Consider the following 21,250-nt stretch of genomic DNA (forward strand, 5'->3'; position numbering starts at 1 on the left):
CGTGGAGCTTCTGTTATGGATCAGGGCTCCATTGTGCTAGACGTTGAACAATACTTATTGCAGTAAAGAGTTTTTACTCTAAAGCGCTGCTTGAGCTGACTCGTTCCAAGGGGCAGCACTGACTTCATGGTACAAGTTCTGCGAGCACTGCATTCATTTCAATAAACGGGCATTTAATGGAAGCAGCACAACTGAGCAATACTCTTGGTACAAAAACTTTGTCCTTCCTTATCCAGGAACTTTCTCTCCCTCCCAATAACCTTTTCTGTCCCATTTGGGGAAAAAAGCTCATTCTTCTGGAACCAGACAAAAAAACACCCTTGGTTTGTGCAGGGCCTAGTGCCACATATCACAAAAAAAAAATATCACTGGAGCGATATTTAAGTTCACCTTTAGATGACGACGACGACGAAGAAATTAAAGACCGTACTCCCTGTCCAGCAGTGAAAATGCTCACCTATGCTGATTGGGTTAATTAGACTGAGCGAATTTGCGGAATCAGTATTTCTGCACCATCTTATCCTCTCTGCCTTGCCTTAGCTACGCTCTACAAAAGAAATCAGTAATGAGCCCAAATCACCACGAGGGCGACTGTAATGCGCCCCACAGAACCCCTGGAAGAGCTGACACAAATAGGGAAACAACAGGAAAAGGTTGGAATTGTTGCAATCGATATGGAGAACAGATTTGAATCAACATACTCAAACCAGTAAGACGAGATTTTATTTGGTCTTACAAGCAGGCCTACAAGATTTAAGAACAAAATCTGAAAATACTAGAAAAGAGGTTTATTTTTAAAAAATAAATATGAACAAAGGCTTAAGAAGATGAATTAATGGATTCTTCTCTGTTCCCAGAACTAACACTGCAAACAGACCTTTTAGATCAAAGTTACAGTTGCTGGTAAGTACTATAAATTCTGCACTAACAGTTTAACTACTGGCCACAAAAAAACCCCCAAAAAACCGCAAACACAAAAATCTAGTCACTTCTTTTACTTGTAATATGCTAATTTCCCTAGCTCATTTAAGAAAAAGTTGCAACACCAAGTATATCACAGCCATTTCACTACTATTAATCTGTATAAATTTACCTTCCTAGGTTGCATAAAATTCAAATTGTTGGCCCAGTGCATACATTCATCTTTCCTCTTCAGAGCCTCAGACGTTGTGACTAATTCTGTCCTAGCTGAGATCCCTTTCTTGCATGAGATAGAACACAACCATAAATGTTCTGCCTCTTCAGCCTGCACATCGGTGCCTCTATTCAGGTCATCCTTGCAAAAATATTAATCCAGTGAGTGTGCGGCTTCCTCGAGTCAACTCCTGCCATTGCCTGGAGGAGCTCAGGATTGCTGAGCTTAACCTTTGATATGAAAATGGCTGCAATTCACTGTTATTAGTGCATGAGCACATCACCCCTATTAGGCGGTGAGGTATTGCCTAGAGCAGGATACATCTGTTTCTAGTCATAAAGCGGGATTTGCTTCACGCTGAAGCCAACTGCCATTCCAATATTACATACACCCATCGATGCTATGAGACTGCATGTGCCCTTTCTGTACTTCAACATCCCCTGCCTTTGTTATCTAATGTATAAATGGCAATTTCTACTTCAGGGCAATTTAGCTGATATGACATACTTTCTACAGATTGCCTCTGTTTTACTTTCAGACCTTATATAAATGCATTTTTACGTATTTTTTTCTGTGTTCAGTGATTCTTACATAATTCTATTTGACTCTTTTTTATGTCGACTAAATACTTGCAGAAACTTATTGAAGAGACAGACCACTTTGGTGATTTCCAGCTGGAGGGGCAAAACTTATTTCTCCTCCTTTGGATATAGCAACGGCCTTCCTTGCAGTGCTGCTGCCTACACCAACATCCTTAGCAAGCTGAGCCAGAAAACACCAAAACTGAGGTCGCAGCATCGCTGCCTTTGCAACGGCAAGTACCAAGCGCCCCTTCAAAATCAAAAAATTTTAAAATATTGTGGCTAATACCTTCCAACGCCACAAAACCTAAATCCAGGTGAAGCCAGAAAGGGCTGCACATGCCTCAGTGTGAGTTTTTCACCAGGGCTGTGGAGGTGGGTGTTGTTTCCAATGGCTGCAGCTCCCTCTCCTGGTAGAAAGCCAGAACCAGGGGGGCCACCAGCCTGGAGAGTGTCCGGCACCTTCCCAGGCACGCTCACACAACCTCTGTTACGCTTTAAACATCAGCGGAAGGAAAGTAAATTGATTTTAATAATTTATTGGGATATTTGGTGAATAAACCGGACTCTGAAATTAATTAACCAGGAAAAAGTAACACGGGTTCTGAGAAGGAGCAATCAGGCTCTCAGTACTTCTGTTTCAGGAAGAGTGAGCAACCAGCTTTATTTTTTTCATTGGAAAATGACTGTGGAAAGGTCTTAGCAATTTTAAGTCATAAGAATCCTTAGATTCATAAAAGCCTGAAAATACAAAACCTGGAAATATCTACATATTTTCAAATTTGAAGCAAACAACAAAAAAAAGGACACAAGAAGAACTAAAAAATCTTTTATTTTAAAACCATTGAAGATAATACTGCAAAGTTGTGAATGAGGACATTTGGCCTAACGCAGTATGAACAATTAATGAGGTCCAGGAGCATTATACTCAGCTTGTAAAGAATTTCAATAACCATTATTGATGCTAACTACTACTAATGTCACTGAGTTTCCGTGAGGGCCATATGATGAAGTTTCTAAGAAAAAGGAGCTAGACAGCACGGCTAGCTGTGTATTTATGCACAGAGAGGATGGCACAAGGGTCAGATTGCTTCTTGCCAGTTTGGGATGTTCAATATTCAAAGAGACATTTTAGAATGGTGACTTTGCCCCTCTCTCTCTCTCTCTCTCTGCTACTTTCTAATTAAAGCACAGATAGATGTTTTTGTAGACCCAGAATTTGGGAAAGACAATTTAGCCTTTTGTATCTCATCTTTAACACTTCATTTATTACTAAATATCATCTATTTTTGAATGACCCGGGTGCTTCTGCAACAACAGCCTTCCCAGCTGCTGGAGGCGATCGCAGAGATTCATCACGCCGATGACACAAAGCGCCTCCGCGCTAGCGGCACTACATTGTGCTGCCATCTGTAAGACCCCAGCTCAAGAGCAATCTCAGGATTGCCCCTGCTCCGTAAAAACAAGGTACATAGTGCAGATGTTAGGAGCTGGGCCTCTGAACGTGCTGACCGTGCTCCTTTTCAGAGGGCTCCCTGCTAGCTGATTAATGGCGCAGCGTTAGTATCAGCTGTGGTGCTGACCACAGAGCCAAGATGGTGGCCTGAGACAGAGTCTCCTGGCAGCGCTGGGAGCCAGGAGAGGTAAATGTAGCTGCTGGGAGAGGTGCGGAAAAAGCACAATTTCCTACAATCATGCGCTACCCCTGTAACTGTGCATTTTCAGCTTCCTACAAAAAAAGATGGAGATTTGGCTTTCTATTTTCAACTTCATTTCACTCAGCTCGACAAAGCTCATCAAGCCGGGTCTTATCTCCTCTTTCTTCTCAACCAAAAACTAGCACCCACATTAAAAGTCTAAATTTGAGCAAAAGAGCAAAAACAACTAAAATTACATACAAAACAGCCTGGAGTTTGGAAAAGCAGAGAATATGGTCAGACTTTCTATTGATTTTAATATGATTTCAATCAAGACCTTTCTGCACCTCAGCACGTCCATCTCCACGTGAATGCTCCAGTTCGGCAGTGCACGATGAGAAGAGGCAGAGATCTTTTCAAAGCTGATTACTTTAGAAGTTTGGTTTTAATCCGGGAAAAAGACTGGTTTGAACTTCCTGTGGTTTTGTACGAGGCTGTTACGTACATCTAAACACATTACATTCACGAAAGTTGTAACAAGCAGAAGTGACCCAGTTCCTAGTAATAAGGGGATATCTTACTGACGGTGCGATTTTTTTCTTCTCACTTTCCTTTTTAGTTCTTTAGTCTTTATTTAAAAACTTGCAGTCTCTACTGTTTTATAGCAAAAACTGTTTGTAAAGCAAGAATTGTGCTGATCGCATCAAAACTCATTAATATAACTTGTTTTTCCATTATTAGCACCATCTGAGCCTGTTGAAATCCTTAACCAGGGCTTTAATTTTTCCACAGAGAGCTTTAAATTAATTAGCGGTTTACATGCTAACAAAGAATCTGATACATTCATAAATCAATCTAATGCAGAAGGATTACCAGAGGGTGGAAACCTATTCAGTGGGGACCTCACATTCACTTAACATGGTGGGTTTTTAACAAAAGGGTGCAGGTGTGGAATAGACGGGTACCGGGAAGAGCCCATGATAATCACTTTGCATCACTTAAAGACGCAGCAGGACACATGGTAAATCAGAGCCGAGGGCCCACCCTAAGTGAAACCCATGTAGATATAAAAGGCAGTATCATCCCACTTTAACCTTCACAGCTAAATTGCCAGAGTGGTACAATTTCTTTTGTGGAGGTGACAGGCCACCGAACTAATGGATAATGGAGTAGAATTAAAGGACTTGGATGCATAAGTATAAACTAACAAAACTGTGTAACATATATATAATAAAGGTATCAAATTTAAAAATTATCATATTTTTCTGGGTAATTATTAAATGAATCCAAGTTATTAAAACACAACATAATTGTGTATACTTTTAGTTCCTTTAGGCTTTTAATCTAGGTTTCTGCTAACATGATACTTTGCCACGAGAACTCTGCTACGTAACTGTGGCAGCATTTTTCTCGTATTTTTCCTAACCTGGCACTGTTCACTGTTAAGAAAATTCTACAAAAATGAACAATTTTCCTGATCTTGTTGTGTCCTAAAGGTCGAAAGTCATGGACTTAAAAAAAAAAAAAAAAGACTTTGATGACTAAAGCAGTTTTCAGTCTTTACTATGTTTTGAAATAAACTTGTGATCTATTTTGAAAGCTGTTCATTTTAATAATGGCATCTTTGCCACTACAAACACCTGCACAGCCTCCGTCAAATGCAGTAAGAACTGTTCACATATGATCATCATCTTCTTTTCCTTTACAAAAAAAGTTAAAATATCCTTGATGAGTCAGAAGAAACATGACTAAGAAAACTGCGAACATGCACATTAAGAAATTAAAGGCCATAAGCGACAGGAGAGCCACCCGGCAATCGAGGCTCAGTGCTGCTGAAACTTTCAGTAGATGGATTGGCAGCAGAGTAATTGTGCATTTTGATAATGAATAATCAATAATTACTGATGGTGGTTCATAAAATAAAGAAACCTGAGCAATTGTCAGGTATTCACAGCCTGAATTTATTCAGTTCTCCTATTCATGTAATTTATAAATACATATTCACTCAATCCTACATATGAGGTATCAGATTTTCCACACAACCATATGGAAAAAACATATGACAGGTTATTCATACATTTTTGGTGATAAACATTTATCTTGAAATGAAGTATCTTCTTTTAATCGTCTATAGTACCTTCCAGTAATTATCTACTTCCAATAAAAAATCAGTCATGAAAAATGCAACTCTGGGACATATTAAAAAACCACATTTCTTACAGGGAGCGCAGACACACTGGTGTATACAGTACACACTGCCTGATCTTCAACCTCAGCTGAGGTCTCCTCAGAAAAAGGCGTTTCATCATCACTCACCATGTTATCCACAAGATGTGCAAACCCATTTTTGAGCAAAGATACCACAGCTTAAATAGTTTCTACAGCACATGCTCCATGTCTATTTTTCGTTATTGATTGTATGTACACGTCTGCCTCACTGCAGCGGTTCCTGTGACAGCGGGCAAACCTGAGCACCAGGAAGGAGCCTTTCCCACCCATCGCTTCTGAGGACCACATGCAAAAAGGCAGCAGCTGGTTGCAGGTCACAGCAAACACTGACTGACAACCCCCCCGTGCAGGAAAGCAAATCCTCCATAGCATAGTCTCCCCTTGATTTGTGCTGGGAAGGCAGTAGGGAAGAGTACCCACAGCTTTCTCACACTGTGATCAAACGGGTGCCAAAGGGGGAGCAGGAAGGACAGGGCAAACCCACCCCACCACGTGTCCCTCCAGCACGCACGGGGCCAGGGCACACGCTCCCCGCTCACTGACTCCGCTCACCCTAAGAACAGATGTGGCTTGACATAACGTGGTCACCTCTTACCCCCATGACCTATCTGTGACTGCAAAAACAAACAAAACAAAACAAAACAAAAAAGAGTATTTTTGGGAAAGAAGCAAGAAACATTAGTGCAGTATTACATGAGGTGCCACCCTGCAAGCGGCTTGCGTGACGTTTTGCACAGTTCTCGGGCCGCGGGGCAGCGGTGTGGCAGCACGGCTCCTCAGCTCTCTGCCCTCCGCCCCGCTGCGCGCCTGGTATAAAAATGCTCTCCACAAGACTGAGCGAGGCGTTAAAGGTGCATTAAAGGTGGCGTGTGCTGTTCCTCTGCTCTTCCCAAACGAAGGAGTTGGACTGGCACAACGGTTTTCAGTGGACTAAGTGGCACACCAAACAAAAAAGAAAAGGGGGGTAAGCAAGGGCGATTAGCTAATTAGTGATTAAATAAAGCTGTGGCCTGTCACTGACTGTGTTGGCAGGAGGGCTGCGGGGGGTGCCATCCCTTTTATCCAGTGTCTCAGCCGGTGACAGCACGGCAAAACCCCTCGGGCGCCCTGCGGCTGGCTGGTACCGCTGCCCGGCATCCTCGCCGCCAGCCCCAGAGGACTCTCTGCTGTCTCCAGGGGGATGTCCATCACGCCAAAAAGAGCAGCACATGCGACTCAGTACCCTGTGGGCACACTGCTGGCTGCCAGCACCTCTCCAGAGGAAGCCCTGCCATTTGCCAAAGGCTTGCTTGCTCAGAATCCCTCACCGAAATTTTGCTGTTAATCTTTCTAAAGTATTTGCCCTGAAACTGGTACGTGCTGCAGGCTCCTTGCTGTATGGCCTGAGAACGCAGCCGGCACAAGTTACTTCAGCTCTGGCCTCCCCTGTGTTCAAATACTCCATCTCCTGGATCCTCATTGCTCTCGTACTGCTCACAGCCAAGCAAGTTCATTAATGTTAATTAATGACTGCTGTGTTTCATATTAAAATCACCGGTTCTGAGCTCTGAGACACAAAGAAGTTTCCATACATCAACAGCTTCAAAGCAATTGTCTCTACGGGTGCACTCATCCTCAGCCACGGTTGCAGGGTAATTGTGGAAATTACCCCTCGGGGAAGAGGGGAAAAACTACCTAGTATTTACCTTGGGGGAAGATTGCACCCCTGGAGAGCTACCTATCAGCTCCTAATGGGCTACAACACTCGGCCTCTCAACAAATTATACAAAATTACCCTCTGGTTAGCAGGGCTATGTGATTAATCCCATAAACCCATGGTAAAGAGCACAAGAAATGTCTGACTCACGAGACGAAGCTACAAGGTGGGCGCACATACCAAAAGCCTTACCAGGTCTAGAAGGTTAATCAATATTGCTCATTTCATAAAGTCTTGAATTATTCCTCTAAGTATATTTTAGACTCAATATATTATACTACTTCTATGCCTCCAAGGGAAAGCAGTTTAAAAAAAAAAAAAAGGAAACATTTCAAATAGAGTAAACAGCTCTTCCCTGATTTTGAAAATTGTTTACACTGAAAACTAAGATACAATTGCAAAACCAATGCCTGATCTTTGTCATTCTTCCTCAGGCCAAATTCCTCCCGGAGGCAGCAGGAGTTTTATCTCAGTCGCTGACTCCTGGATTATGGTTTAACTTGATAAAGTTTGTTTCTCAGTTCCTCCAGGACTTGTGCCCCAATACACCCAACATTACGCAGTGGCCAGTGCTCCCGACTGCTTAAACCCCATCTCAAAGCCTTCTCGTGGCCAACCCAGCCATGCCGCACACCCCAGGGCAGGCGCGCTGGGATGGGAGAGGGCAGCGGCTCCCACAGCTGAGCTGGGCACCAGTGGGGGCTCGAGGAGAATCGGCAATACCTGCGTGAGCAAACCCCACTCGTCTCCTTCCCTTTGCACACCAGGCAGTCGGAGCCCAGAAGCCGCTGTCCCAGTGCAGCCCCCCATGAGGCACCACCAGCTCTTCCGGAGCTGCACATGGCCAGGATGAGATCCACAGATTCTGTGCTGGTTTCTCCTGCCTACCACTTACATCCCTCCAGATCTCATTTCATTGTATTAATCACTCATAATGATTTATAAAATGCACTCACTGGAGGCAGGTGGGATTTAAAGGACCCAGCATCCCACAGCTAATGGAACACTCGCTCCCCAGGGACCCTCTAACTGCTTCTCTCCACTAAGTTAAACAAACTTTCGACCAAATTCTTTCACAGCCAACTATGCGACTCACTCAAATCAGTAGCAACTTCATAAGTACGTTCAAGGGGACTGGTTTGGGTTTTAAGGTTTTTGAACAGGTTTGCTTTATCCCAAGGAAGCCTAAGACATTTCATCTGAAGACAGGGACAAACAAACTCCTTATCAGATGGGCATTGTTCCTTAGACATTAAGTAATTAAGCACACTCAGCACATGCTGGCTCCTAAAGAAAATTGTTTTGAAGAGATAAGGCAGTCTATAAATTGAGATTTGCAGTTAACCAAAAATCTGCCATTTCAACTTCTGCTTACAAGCCTAATCTCATAAATTGCTACATGAGAAATGAAGATATAAGGAACATTACATGATTTACAAAATTATCAGACTGAGGGTTTTTTAAGCTCCCATGCTTGTATTCTTCCATTTTTCTGCAGTTGGCTAAGATTTAACAAGCAAGTAAATCAAGGCATTTTGATCTGAAATTGCCTTTCTGTGCTTGCCTTGCTTCCACTTCCAGTAAGCATCATCAGCAGGGAAACAGCTTTTCTCCACTGCATCTCTTGCAAGGAAGCCAAAATAGAGTCTTGAGTTTCCTCAGATTTATGAATACACCGTTGGCCACCTATCATTATGTCCAAGACACTCTTAATGCTCCGGTGACCATCTTCAGCAAGACAAAACGCACCTAAGGCCTGAAGCAGTAAGACAAGAATTGCAAAGCGGCTTACCATTGCTCCTTCACTCTTACTTTGTGCAACTTCTCGCTGCAGCCGAGCCACAGACAGCTTCTCCCTACGGAAAGAAAAGCACGTGAATAGCAGTTCATTTTTCATTTTTCACAGGCGGAGAGAACGCATCGCTTCCCCATCGGGGTGGCATTCCTGCACATCGCTCGGGTAACCTTCCCGGCAGATCCCACTCTCCTCACTGTGCTCCTCTGCAATATCTAGCGGCTGCGTTATTGTTTCATTTTGTGGCAGTTTGACAGAACTGTCAATAAATCAACTGAATCTAAACATCATTTGCTCCATTCAAACAACAAAGTAGCTCATCATGGTGGCGATATGGAAACAGACTGTACAAATCAGATTGTGTTATTTATTTTCCTACAGCCTTGCACATCAGCTTTAGTCTGTACTATGTTAACACAAGTTAGAAGGCTGCTAGTTTATCAATAGATGTATGCATAAAAATGAAATTTGAAAGATCTAATCTATTTCTAAACCTACAGCGCTGCATTTTGTAACTACTGAATTATTAGACTATTTTTTTAATTAGCCTTTTACATATAAGATCCTCACCCAAATATTTGGCTTGACTCAAGTAGCAATTAATTTGCTTAATTAAGGATTTGGCGGTAACAACACGCTTTCACCCGAAAAGTTGTAAGAAAGGAACGAAAGTAGGGGTTTAGAATACATAGAAAAGGAAGGAGATTTTCACAGTGCATGGCCTGGGAGAATGGAGCATATACCACGTAGGTGAACTGCAAAACCTTGACAGTGGCAGGTGGTGCAGGGACCGACCACTGCAGGAACGGTATGAGAAGAGAATTTGCTCTGGAAGCTCAGAAAAGCAAAAAACATTTTACAGAACAAGTGGGACTTAAGCAACCCACCATAATTTTTAAGGGATTTAAGAAAAAAAACAAAGACTTTTTTCAAGTAAGCTATTTTTAAAGAAGAGTATCTATTTTTGAAATAAAAGCACCCTGTGGAAACATCAGAGGAATTTATCAGCACATGAAGAATTTACCAGTACACAACAAAACATAAATTTGCACACGAATAAATTATTTTCAGAAGATGATCAGCTTTGAAAACTTCCAGCAAAAGCATTTTAAATCAGAAAATATCCATTTCATGTTTGAAATTTTCCATTTACTCCTGTTTTGCCCAGAAACTCTACTTGGTCTAATTGGAAAGAAAGACCTGAACCATCCCAGTGCAGCATCCCGGCATTCACCTGTGACACTTAAAATCTCTGCCCCAGTGACTACCCAGTGTAACGTAAACGTACGAGTGCCAACGGCTCAGGCTCGCTGAGGGCTCGTGCCGCCCGCGAAGGGCTCCAGCCACAGCTCCGCTGGCCACGCCACCCGGCCTTCCTGAGATGTTTTGAGCTCAGAAAAGAAAAACTTCCGCTGTGCACTGCATATACCATACAAAGTCTTCAAAACACAGAGATGCATCTCCCAGCTCTCTGGCAAAGAGCAGGGGCTGGACACCCCCGTCCCCCAAAACCTGCAAAGGTGCCCGGCCGGGGCTGAGGGAGGACCCTGCAGCCAACGATCTCCCTGGGCTCTGTAACCGCTCCTGTCGTTGACTGGGTCACTCTCATCCAGCAGGAAAAGCTAAATGCTCTACGATATTCTATTCCTGATCTTGCAATAAAAGCAGCCCCTACACCACTTCCGCCAGCCATTTCTCAGGAACCATTTCTGCCGAGGAAGGAAGATCTGCGTGTACCTGCCCAATTCCTGCGGGAATGACAGCGCTCACGTCACCCAGGCGTAACTCAGCATATGCTTGGGTCACCCGAGCAGTCCTCCCTCTCCCTCTCAGTAGAAGACGTGGTATTTAAGTCTCCCTAACAGTCACCTGCCCCCACACGCTTCCTGCACCCCCACCACACTCCCCACGCAGCTGGCCGCTGGGCACCCTGCAAGCACGGTTACCAAATTAATACTAGGCATTGCTAATATTGTGATTTGTAAACACATACGATGTCAAAACCACGGAATATTGGCAAAACGTAAAGATGATACAGTCAGAGCCCAGCGGGAGCTGCATTTGTGTTACTCCAGCACGGTATCAAGATCCTCTTTTGCGTGTCTGAAAAATTACTGGCAATTGAGAAGTGGCATTGGTACAGCATTGATAGTGTTGATGCAAGTATCCTAAAAACAGCTTCCAAAAGACATGTACTGCCCTCCCTCTTCCTTGCTCGGATACTATCACAGGCAAATTACAAAATTGGTTAATCCTATTTTAAGGATTTAGTTCATCTGCTGAAAATAGCCCATTGCATTTTTGCACTGCTTCAGTGCCCTAATATGTTTTAGTGGAAAAAGTGAGTATACCCTTTGAGGGGATTTTGACTTTTTAATTGCCAAACAAATGCCTGAAGATATTTTATGAGAAAAGATGCAGGGGAAAAAAATAAACAAACAAAAACCCCCACAAATCACTCCTCCATACACTTCCTGCCAGTGGTCTGCAGAGATTTATTTAGTTATTCCTCCTGCATGAGGAATACTCCTACTTTCCTCTCCCTGTGTTACCTCCAACATGGAATCAGTTCCACACTTCTGGAATCCTGGAATTTTATCAGAGTAAATTCCATTCAAACTCCATCCGCAAAGAGGGCTCCTCCTAACTCTTCCCTCTCTGGGTGAGGACACTGGCTGAGGTTCAGAAAGCGCCTCCTTAGCCATTTTGCCAGTGAAGGAGAGCTAAGACTGGCATTCTCATGCTGTCTTTAGAACATTGCTGCTATTAGAAACAGAACCACTTTTCAACAGAAGCAAATCAAAAAGAAACTTGACTATCATGTATGAGAAAAAACCCTGAAATAGCAGATACTGAAGAGCCATCTGTTCCAACGGTGCCTATAAATAAGTCAACTTGGAAGCAAGCAAACTCTGTGCCCCCACTTCAAATAGGTCCCAGAGCACCTTCTCCCTCCTGCCGGCATTCCCCAGGTGAAGGAGCTGTGTGCTCACAGCCAGACCTCCGCAGATGGTTACCTTCATCCAGGCAGGACGTGCAGCAGAGGCTCAGCGTGCCTCTGGACCACAGTCATCCCCGAGATCATTCCAGGGAGCTTCATTTGTGATGCGCTTGGCCCACTGCCCACAGTGAGCCATTATATCCACCTCTGTTCAAACGTACGCCGGCGTAACGGGTGAGAAATGTGGTCAGAATCCTGTTAGGAGCCAGCAGCATTTAACACCGATTTGCAGTGTTGGAAGTTTTCATGTAAGATGCGTGACACGAGAGACCAAGGACCTTCGTTTCTAAGCACAACCAAATAAACCTGTTCGGTAGTACCCGCCATCGCAGGCAGTTTTGATTAAGACAGCAACTTCAGTGACTATTCTCAGCCCCCATTTTTTGACACAGTGTTACAATTGGATAAGCATTTTACTATGACTGAGCTGCAAAAATAAGCTTTTAGCTGCTTTAGTCTTTCAGATGTTTCAAATGCAAAGAACATTTGACATGCAGCTTAGAAGTTAATCTTGGGTTTTTTTAATCTTTGCTTTTAAATAAGAAAAATCAGTAGCATTACTTTGTTGCTATACGGTTTTATTTACTTTTAATCAAGCATGTTTCATCCCTATAGCATGATTAATTAACAAAGTTAATTAGCAACTACAGCCAACCTGCAAGAAAACAAAATCTTCTCTGAGGATTTAAAAAACTAAAACATGTTCATTGAGAAGTTCTCATGTTTGCTTTTGAAAAACCACCAAATGATAAAAGGTTTACAAAAACGCTCTTTGAAAGCACAGTTTATGCTCTTACGTTTGAATATTTGCATTGTAAGTAAGTGGCAAAATTCCCAGCCAAGGACTTTGCAAAGAGATAACTAAAGGAGCCAAACAAGGATTCCATTATATCCTTTCCAGATGGATCCAAGCACACAAGTATTCACTGTGTGGATGGAAGAAAGATACATTTCAAGTCTCAGTATCACGAGTGGATATTGCAGTAGCTTGTTCTAAAAAACAAGTTTGAGGAAAGCCCATTTAGTCTAAGCAAAACATAAATGTGCTAAATAATCCCGCAGATTCTGAACCCTCCTTAAACTAAAATTGCTCCTTCATTCCCCCTTCCCATGAGTTCAACTCATTCAACTACCAGACAAAAAAACCCGTTATCATGTGAGTGACAGCTAATACACACAGCACAGGGCTTCACCACAAAAGTGCACTACTTGAACTTCTCCCAGTCCCCATCGATGAAGGTAGGTATATCGATGCAACCACAAGCCCCCACCTATCAAATAATTTTGAACAAATGCTGATCCTCTTCCTGATCTGGGAATAGGTATCCTCAGATCAACAACACAATGAAAGTTACACTGGATGCGTGAAAGACTCCCTTTTTCTTAGTTCTCCTCCTTTATATCGCTATTTTCCATCAATGCAACAAAACAAAAAACTCTAGCAGTGAACTTCAGCTTCCCAAATTTTGAAATAAAATTTGAATTTTTATTTTGAAACCTCAGATTCAGAAGCTCTTAGATACAGAGCTTTGCTTTTTCCATCTAACACAGAAAGATATCACTTAAAATAGTTTCTGAATAAAGTTATGAAATAAAGATTCCCTTAAAATGTGCTGAGTTATATCCGTTTACCAAGATCTCAGCCATACGGAATCAGGGTATGTTTTCAGTGGTAAATCATAATTTCACAGTTTTAATGAAGAGAAATAATTTTATTGTTTTAATGAAGAAAAAGAACATGATCAAAACTCAAAAAAAATGGAAAATGTCTTAATAACATCATCCAAAACATACAGTAATGCTTTGGCGAACCTTAATCCCCATGATCCACTGGGAAGACAAGGGCTCTATCGAACCCTGACATCGTCCTTTCCTGTCTTGATCGTTCACCAGCAGCCCCACGACCTGCCAGCGTGTATCGCCAGGTCTTGCATTTTCAACATTCAAATGAAAGCCAGAAAACAGGCACTTGACCCATTGAAAAAGTCAAGCTTTGAAAATACATTTTCAACATTGGTTTTATTTCTGGTGATTGTGTCTAATTAGAGCGGCCAAGCTATATGCCAGCGAGTCCTTCTGAACCTTCTGCAGGATATTCTGGAGCAGAGAAATTCAAACCGAGTTTCCCACTCTATTGCTGTGAGACTCAGAAGGTGAATAAATACTGCATTCATGCCTGGAAAAAGCCAACAGAAAAAAGACAGAGACTCAGAATCTGAATTTGCAAGGCATCCCTAACCACTGTGCCTTGGATCCACTCCTTATTTATCACCTACCAAAATTATTTCTCTTTAACTTTTCCCCTCCTATATCATCACTTGGCACCACGGCATTGTTTTTGAAATGAACCTGAAAAACTGCCACTAAAATCCATTAAACATGGATTAAAGGCAGCATGGTGGTAACAACTGGGGCAGGGTGCTAGTCTGTGTGGAGAGCCGCAAGCCTGGCTTCTTTCAGCTCCTGGTTTTCCAGGGAGGTTTCCCATCCGAACGCTGACCAGGCTTGACCCCGTCGAGTCTATGAGATCTGACAAGGGAACAGCCGAGGGTGGAACGGCTGCAGTGAACTAATGTGCCTCTTTCAGCTCCTATTGCGATCGCAGCGGTTAGCGATGCTGCAACCTTTCTTCCTGCTGAAGATCACGTACGACAAAGGCATTTGGCGCTTTATAAACGTCAGCGTCGTGTGCATTTTGAAACTGGTCTTTTAGAGTCGCAACTGTTTAACTAGATCTGGCAATAAAAGAGTCATCTTGCAAAGAAATATTTGCTGCAAATTTAAAGCTGAGCAGAGTACGAGCTTTATTTAATTATTTTTACAATAATTGCAAAGACTGGAGTTACAATAACAGAAGTACTAATGCTGTCAAGCAGAATAGATAGGATGAGCCACCAGCAAGGCACAGCCTATTTATTGCTAATTTATTTGTAATAAAAGATAAGCATACAGAAAACATAATTTACATTAAACTTCTCTTCTACAAGACATGATATTGCCAAATCCAGACAAGCAAAACAGGTAGTAACTTAAACTTTATTTTCTTTGGGTGGCACTAATAGTAAGGAGAAAAAAAACAACTCAGAATTATAACTATAATCTAAAATAGGTATCAGCAATCCCCAGGGGCTCCTCACCAATTTCCAGTGGATTTTAACGTATATGAAATCTGAAGCAGAAGTTGAAAAACTATCCAGTTACTTTCCAGAAGCATCCAAACAAGACATCCAATACAAAGGAAGAAGATCACGGGGTAACACAGGGCTGAGTCACGTACCCTCGTCAGAAAGGAGGAGGCAAAGCGAGAACATCGTGGGGGCAGAGCCTTCATTACAAAAGCGAAAAGGCTGCCTTTGGCTAGGAAAGGGGGGCAGAGCCATGGCAGAGAAATCAGAAAAGGAAAGGTTATTAGGAGTCTGTGGCAGATTATGACGGGATTGTTTTCATGACAAATTACTCTCTCGGCACCGGCACGGCAGCCGAGGTCGGCTGGGCACTTGATCATGGTAATTCCCCTGTCCTAAGCACGCACGTGGGGACGGACAGCGATGCACTTTCAACAGAGGCATCTTCTCTCACATTGCTAATCTTTATATCTTTATTGACATTTATTGTTTTCAGCACTGAAATTATGGATGCAAGACTGCACACTTTAATGATATACTGGTATTTCAGACAACATTTCAAATACAACATTTCAAATGTATTTTTTAATGTTGGGGGGGACAGCCTCCTTCCTCTATTAGTGCTGACTCCACAATGCAGCTCACCTCTCACATTCTGTATAAATTTTGGCCAACAGTATCAGACATAGTTAGGGAGGTCTAGACCCAAAGTTTAAAACGTTGGAGGTTTTTTGTGTCAAGCTTTGTGATGCCTTTTAACCTTGATAATGTAGAAAAACCAGAAAAGCCATCAAGTGAAGAGCAAAAGCTTTTTAAATAGAGACATTTAAATAATGCTCATTAGTAACTACTAAATAATTAGAATGACAATAAATACAGCTACCAACCCCTCTTTCAATTCCTTGACAAGACATGGAGACAGTACCAACCATCACAATCAATGCAGTTTCTTGATTAAGAAAAAAAGAAAAAAAGGCAAAAAAAGTGATTCCTTACCCATGACACACACATTCAGTTGTAGGATAAAAGATTAATGTCTGTATGACACAATGCCAAATCATCAGGATAATTATGAATTATACCAAGCAATCATTTTACAAATCTCCTGGAACATCTCACTTATGACCATTATTCATGAGATAATGCATTTGGTTGCAATTTTTTTTTTCAGATATATTCCTCTGGAGCCTTGCTTTTGGGCTGAGATTCCAGGTGGAAGAGAATAGGTGAGAAAAGAAAGCTGATTTTTTAATGAAACAGAAAAATGAAAGAAAAAAAACCCCAAACACATTTTCCTAATAATTTCTGAAGTCTGTGGACAGTAGTGAGAGATATCTAAAGATTTTTTTTTAAAACCAGCCCAAGCACAAAACAGTAAAGTGCAGCAGGCAATGGAGTTACACCTGGCTATCAACTTTAATGCAACATCAAGTATGAAACATCAAACACCTAAGTGCCAAGAAACACCAAGTAAACAGAATTACAGTATTGAACTCTGAAATACATCTAAAGTAGAGGTTTTCACATTAAATTAAATAGTCCATGCATTATGAAAACCTTGCATTTATTGAAAAACATAGTTTTAGCAGGGCCAAATTCTGCGCAGATTTGCTCCCTGTTTAAACATATTGATTCGATATATCCCATAAACTAGTAAAATGCACTACTACAAATAAATGAGCAGAGGATCTGTCCCACAAAAAATTATTACTATTAAAAGTGGTATATTAACCACTGTTACTGTTAACCATTGTCTCTGTTCTGCAATCCACACCATTAAATACCTAGCAAAAGCAATTTGACAAATTCACACTGTTGTAGTTCGGAATTTCTTGACATAAATGACTGATTTATCAATTTTAATGTCACATTAACAGTAAAATTTGGATTTAATGCTGTATTATTTCTGCCAATAAGCTGCAATCCAAGAAGCATACAGTGGGAATTTGTATGATTAGGCAAGCGGCCAAGTTCTCAAAGACTTATCATCATGGAAAACCTCAGTGTTCAAACAGAAAAAAAAGTAAAACACGAATAGAAGTCAGTTTGGAATATTAATTCTGCAAAAGAAACTTGTCTAATATAGGCACCTGCTGCACACAGATCCCCATCATTCGCAAGAAAGACTGCTTGCTCTTCTTTTCAGGCGCTAGTTTAAAATACCTTATCCAAATGAAAGCATCTGTTTAACGAATGCCCTAAAATGTCCCAAAATGGTACCAAATTTCTTTCTGAGAACTCTTTCATGGCCTTCAAGGCCTACAGTTAGCACTTTTCTAATTAAAACAAACTAGTAGTGTTTATCTTCTTTTTGACAGCATCCTCAGAGCCACTGCATCATTCTTACGACCTTCTCCAGCACAGGCCGGTGTGGAAAGCAAATGTTACACTCCCAGCTTTCCCCTCCCGTACACTTCCACTTCACCTCATCCTCCTGTACTAGCGTACGGTCCAGCAGCTCCACTTCTTTAATTGGGACGGTAAGACTGTAAGACAGGTTGCTAGAAACCTCCCAGTTTAGCCTGATAGTGCAGCTGGGTTTGAAGTGGGTAATGAGAGGCAGAGGGTCATTGCTACATGACAGTTCGGCCCATGGGAGAAAGGCAACAGCTTAAGCCACCACCTTTACCCCCTCTTATTTCCAACATACGCAACTGCCACTCTTCATTTCACATGCCCATAAGATGCTGGAGAGAATTAGCTGTGAATCCTGAACCTCTTCAGCCATTTCTAGCGAAAGAGAATTCCTTTTTTTCCACTAAGCCTGGTCTCAAGAAGACCTTGAGAAAAGAAAAACAAAGGAAGAAACAAGCAAACAAGATTTTCTCTTTGCAAAAGACTTGCAAGTTGAGCTTACAAATCCCCCAATCACTGGTTGCTCATATATAGTTTTTCTCTGGAGATTTGTCACATGGAGATGATCTGCTGTGGAAATTCTTTTGAAAGGATATGCATTTCCCTAAAGGATTTTTAATGAGAATTTATTGCTCATGAAAAATTCAGGATTGGCAGCACTTCAGCCCTCAGTTAATGATCTTTGTTTATTAACATAAAATGCATCATGCTTAACAGGAGTGTAACTTTCCCAACCAATGCATCAAAGTACAAAAGAATTCTCACTCCTTCAGTCTTATCCCCTGAGGCTGTCTGAGAGGGTGCTAGCTGAAATTTCTATGGTTGTCCTCTACACAAATGAAGTCAGAACCCTTGTTTCACATAAGGCTGAAAATCCTGGAAACATTTTTTCATAACCAAAATTACTCAGACATAAACTAACAGCAAGAAATGGCAACAGACTGCTATTACTTCTCATAGTGTCCATTCCTTCCATGCAAACCTTTTATCTGTAACAGAAGATCTTTACTTAGCCCTAATCCTAATCGCTCTTAAATTCCGTGGGTACCATTCATGCAAAGTGCTGATTCCACATGCAGTTAGTAACCTACCACCTTTTGAAACTCAATGAATTTGCAAGAGGCTATAGACGACTGGGTCTGTAAAGCAGACATCCCAGAAACACCACTAAGCCAACTCTTGTATTTCTATGGAAATGAAACGGCAGAAGTGTATTTCTTCAGAAAAAAAAGGACCAAATGCACAACTGAAGAAAAATGGTGTCTAAGGCACAAAACCCAAATACATTGTCTTGGACACTAAGCCTAACGTGATTTGGACACTAAACTCAACCCAACTCTTAGAGCCCAATGCTTTCTTCATCACTAGCTTTCCTTCTGTGCTGCCCAAATGAGATCCAGTTCTCTCTTTGTGAGAACGTTTAGAAAGATTTTCTCCCTGTTCCCTACAGAGCTTTTCAGTTTTGCTCTTACAATTCAAAGATATCTGATTTTGCTTCATTACTGGTTGACCTCTTACCTCTGTTTTCCACTCCTTTGTTCCCAGACCATCACAACCCATTCTTGGTACTCTCTGTAACCTCTTCTTTTGGGGTGGTGTTACACAGTGTGATGTGTTTTATCCATCCAGAAATGTGTTTTTATCCATCCAGAAAGCCCACAGCATCGGGACTTCTGTTTTTCTTAACAGGCTGCACTTATAAATACCATGTCTTTTCTCTCTCCTAGTTACATTTATTCATTTATTGCATACTCCACAACCTTCATCACTCATGTCCTGTTCTAATTGAACAGTAAAATACCTTGGAAATAGCTCCCCCCCTTTTTTTTTTTTTTTTGGACAAGGAAAAAAATCAAAGTGATTTTACCCTGTTTCATTCACTGGATGTCTTTCTCTGGACTTTTTTTCTTTAGATCATTGTTCAATACTTTTAAGTATTCTGCCACAAATTGCTACCAAATCTACAATAACCTTCTACTCAAAGAGAAAATACGAAAGAGAATAAAAGTTGCTCAGAAAGATTCCTTTTCTTTACTGCTTAATTTGTTGGGGTTTTTTGTTGTTTCTTGTAATTTCATTTTGCACCGTCAATAATAATAATACCCTTCTATTAAAACCTAGACATAACTTCAGTCATGGCGACACACTTCTGCTGGGGACTATCTCCATTTTAAGGCCAGAGGCAGCTGAAACTCGGAGTAGCGTTTTGTGTGGCAACCCATCTTTTCTTTCCTCTACCAACTCACCTGAGAGATGAGAGAATTTCTTCTCACATCACTTTACAGGAAAGCAAATAAATGGAAGAGTGAGATGCCATAAACACCTCTGGGTACAGCAGAAGAACAGCAGCACCAATTTCCACGAGTATTAACCTGTGTGCCATGCGATGGGGCACTGAGCATTAGGATTGCAGAGCAGTAACACGGAAATCAGAAAATCATCACAATGGGTCAAAATATATGCCAAACCAGTCTAGCAGATTTATACATATATAGAGAGATGCTTTCTATACAAGGGAAAATATATACATGTAAACCACATAGCTCCTATATTTGTGCTTCTAAATTTCCATTCCATGACACAGTGCATAGAAACCACACACAGGAGGCTGCGGGTGCCCACAAGAAGTAGCAAAAGGAGCGAGTTAAAAACTGTATTAATACATACGAGACAAGTAATAATTATTTTTTTAATGCGCATTGAAGCAACAACCAATAGGAGGGAAAAAAAGGCTACTAAAATGATAGAAATGTGGTTTGCAGCACACAATTTACTAATTGGTCAATACTGAGCATATATGCTGAAAGTCGTGGTATTTGCAATATTTACAACATTGCTGTGAAATCAGCTATTTCATTTCACATGTGTGTATCTATTATCAAAAGCATTAGTGCATCTATTCAATCATTTTAACTTACATTGCAGTAGTGGGAAAAAATTAAACCAATTATGAAAATAATTTCAGATGTCCATCCATTTTTCATAACTCTGAAAGTCAAAAGTACATTGCACAGTTAAAGGACATTTCAGATAAATTCTGCCAAGATCACTTTTTGTAAAATTATCCTTTGGTAAAAAATGTAAAATGGATGATTTGGACACTAAGAGCAACAGGTCATTTAATGACGTGCAACAGTTGGTTCTTGGGCCACCAAACAGTCACCAGCATGAAGACTTCACTCACGGCACACATTTAGCATCAATACAAACCCTAGAGGGGCCTTCCAGTAGGACTCAAATGTCTACATAACATATATTTGGGATGTACTAATAGACAATAGTTGTCACGTAGTTTTCTGATTCAGGAACATGATCCCCTTTACTGACTTTACTGACAGATTTGGAGAGAGAAGGTAATTCAGAGTTTTCTATAAATCTCTGTGAACTTCAGTAATCTGCTGGTTTTGTGAAGAGAAAAAAAGTAGGAATGCTAATAACAGGGAATTTAAAAATTTTTTTTAAATGATACCATAACAAATTTCCTTGCAAAAACTTATAAACTGCTGGGCTTCCCTCAGTCCTCCCCCAGGCTAGGGAACATGCTTCAGTATGCCTTAAACAAAACAATGTTCTCCAAACCACATCTCACTATGCCAGAAAGAAAAAGAACAATGTGTTGAAAATCACTTTGAAGTATCCTTCAGTAAGCCAACACACAAATTCATATTCATGCCGCCTTACAGCAATAAAATCAGT

General features: G+C 41.3%; 1 protein-coding gene across 7 annotated transcripts in view; it reads right to left on the reverse strand.

Annotated features, from left to right (window-relative positions):
- The window catches only part of NCKAP5 (NCK associated protein 5), a 395,279-nt gene that overhangs the window by 215,747 nt on the left and 158,282 nt on the right, over window positions 1–21,250 (reverse strand). For all 7 annotated transcript variants that reach the window (XR_012836176.1, XM_075757174.1, XM_075757171.1 and 4 more), the window contains one exon: window positions 9,071–9,134. Coding sequence is in view for 6 of the 7 variants with exons in the window: in XM_075757174.1 (XP_075613289.1) it covers window positions 9,071–9,134 (64 nt within the window). In the remaining variant the exon portion in view is untranslated. The remainder of the gene's footprint in view (window positions 1–9,070; window positions 9,135–21,250) is intronic.

The sequence above is a fragment of the Balearica regulorum genome, chromosome 6, assembly GCF_011004875.1.
Source record: "Balearica regulorum gibbericeps isolate bBalReg1 chromosome 6, bBalReg1.pri, whole genome shotgun sequence".
Taxonomy (NCBI): Eukaryota; Metazoa; Chordata; class Aves; order Gruiformes; family Gruidae; genus Balearica; species Balearica regulorum.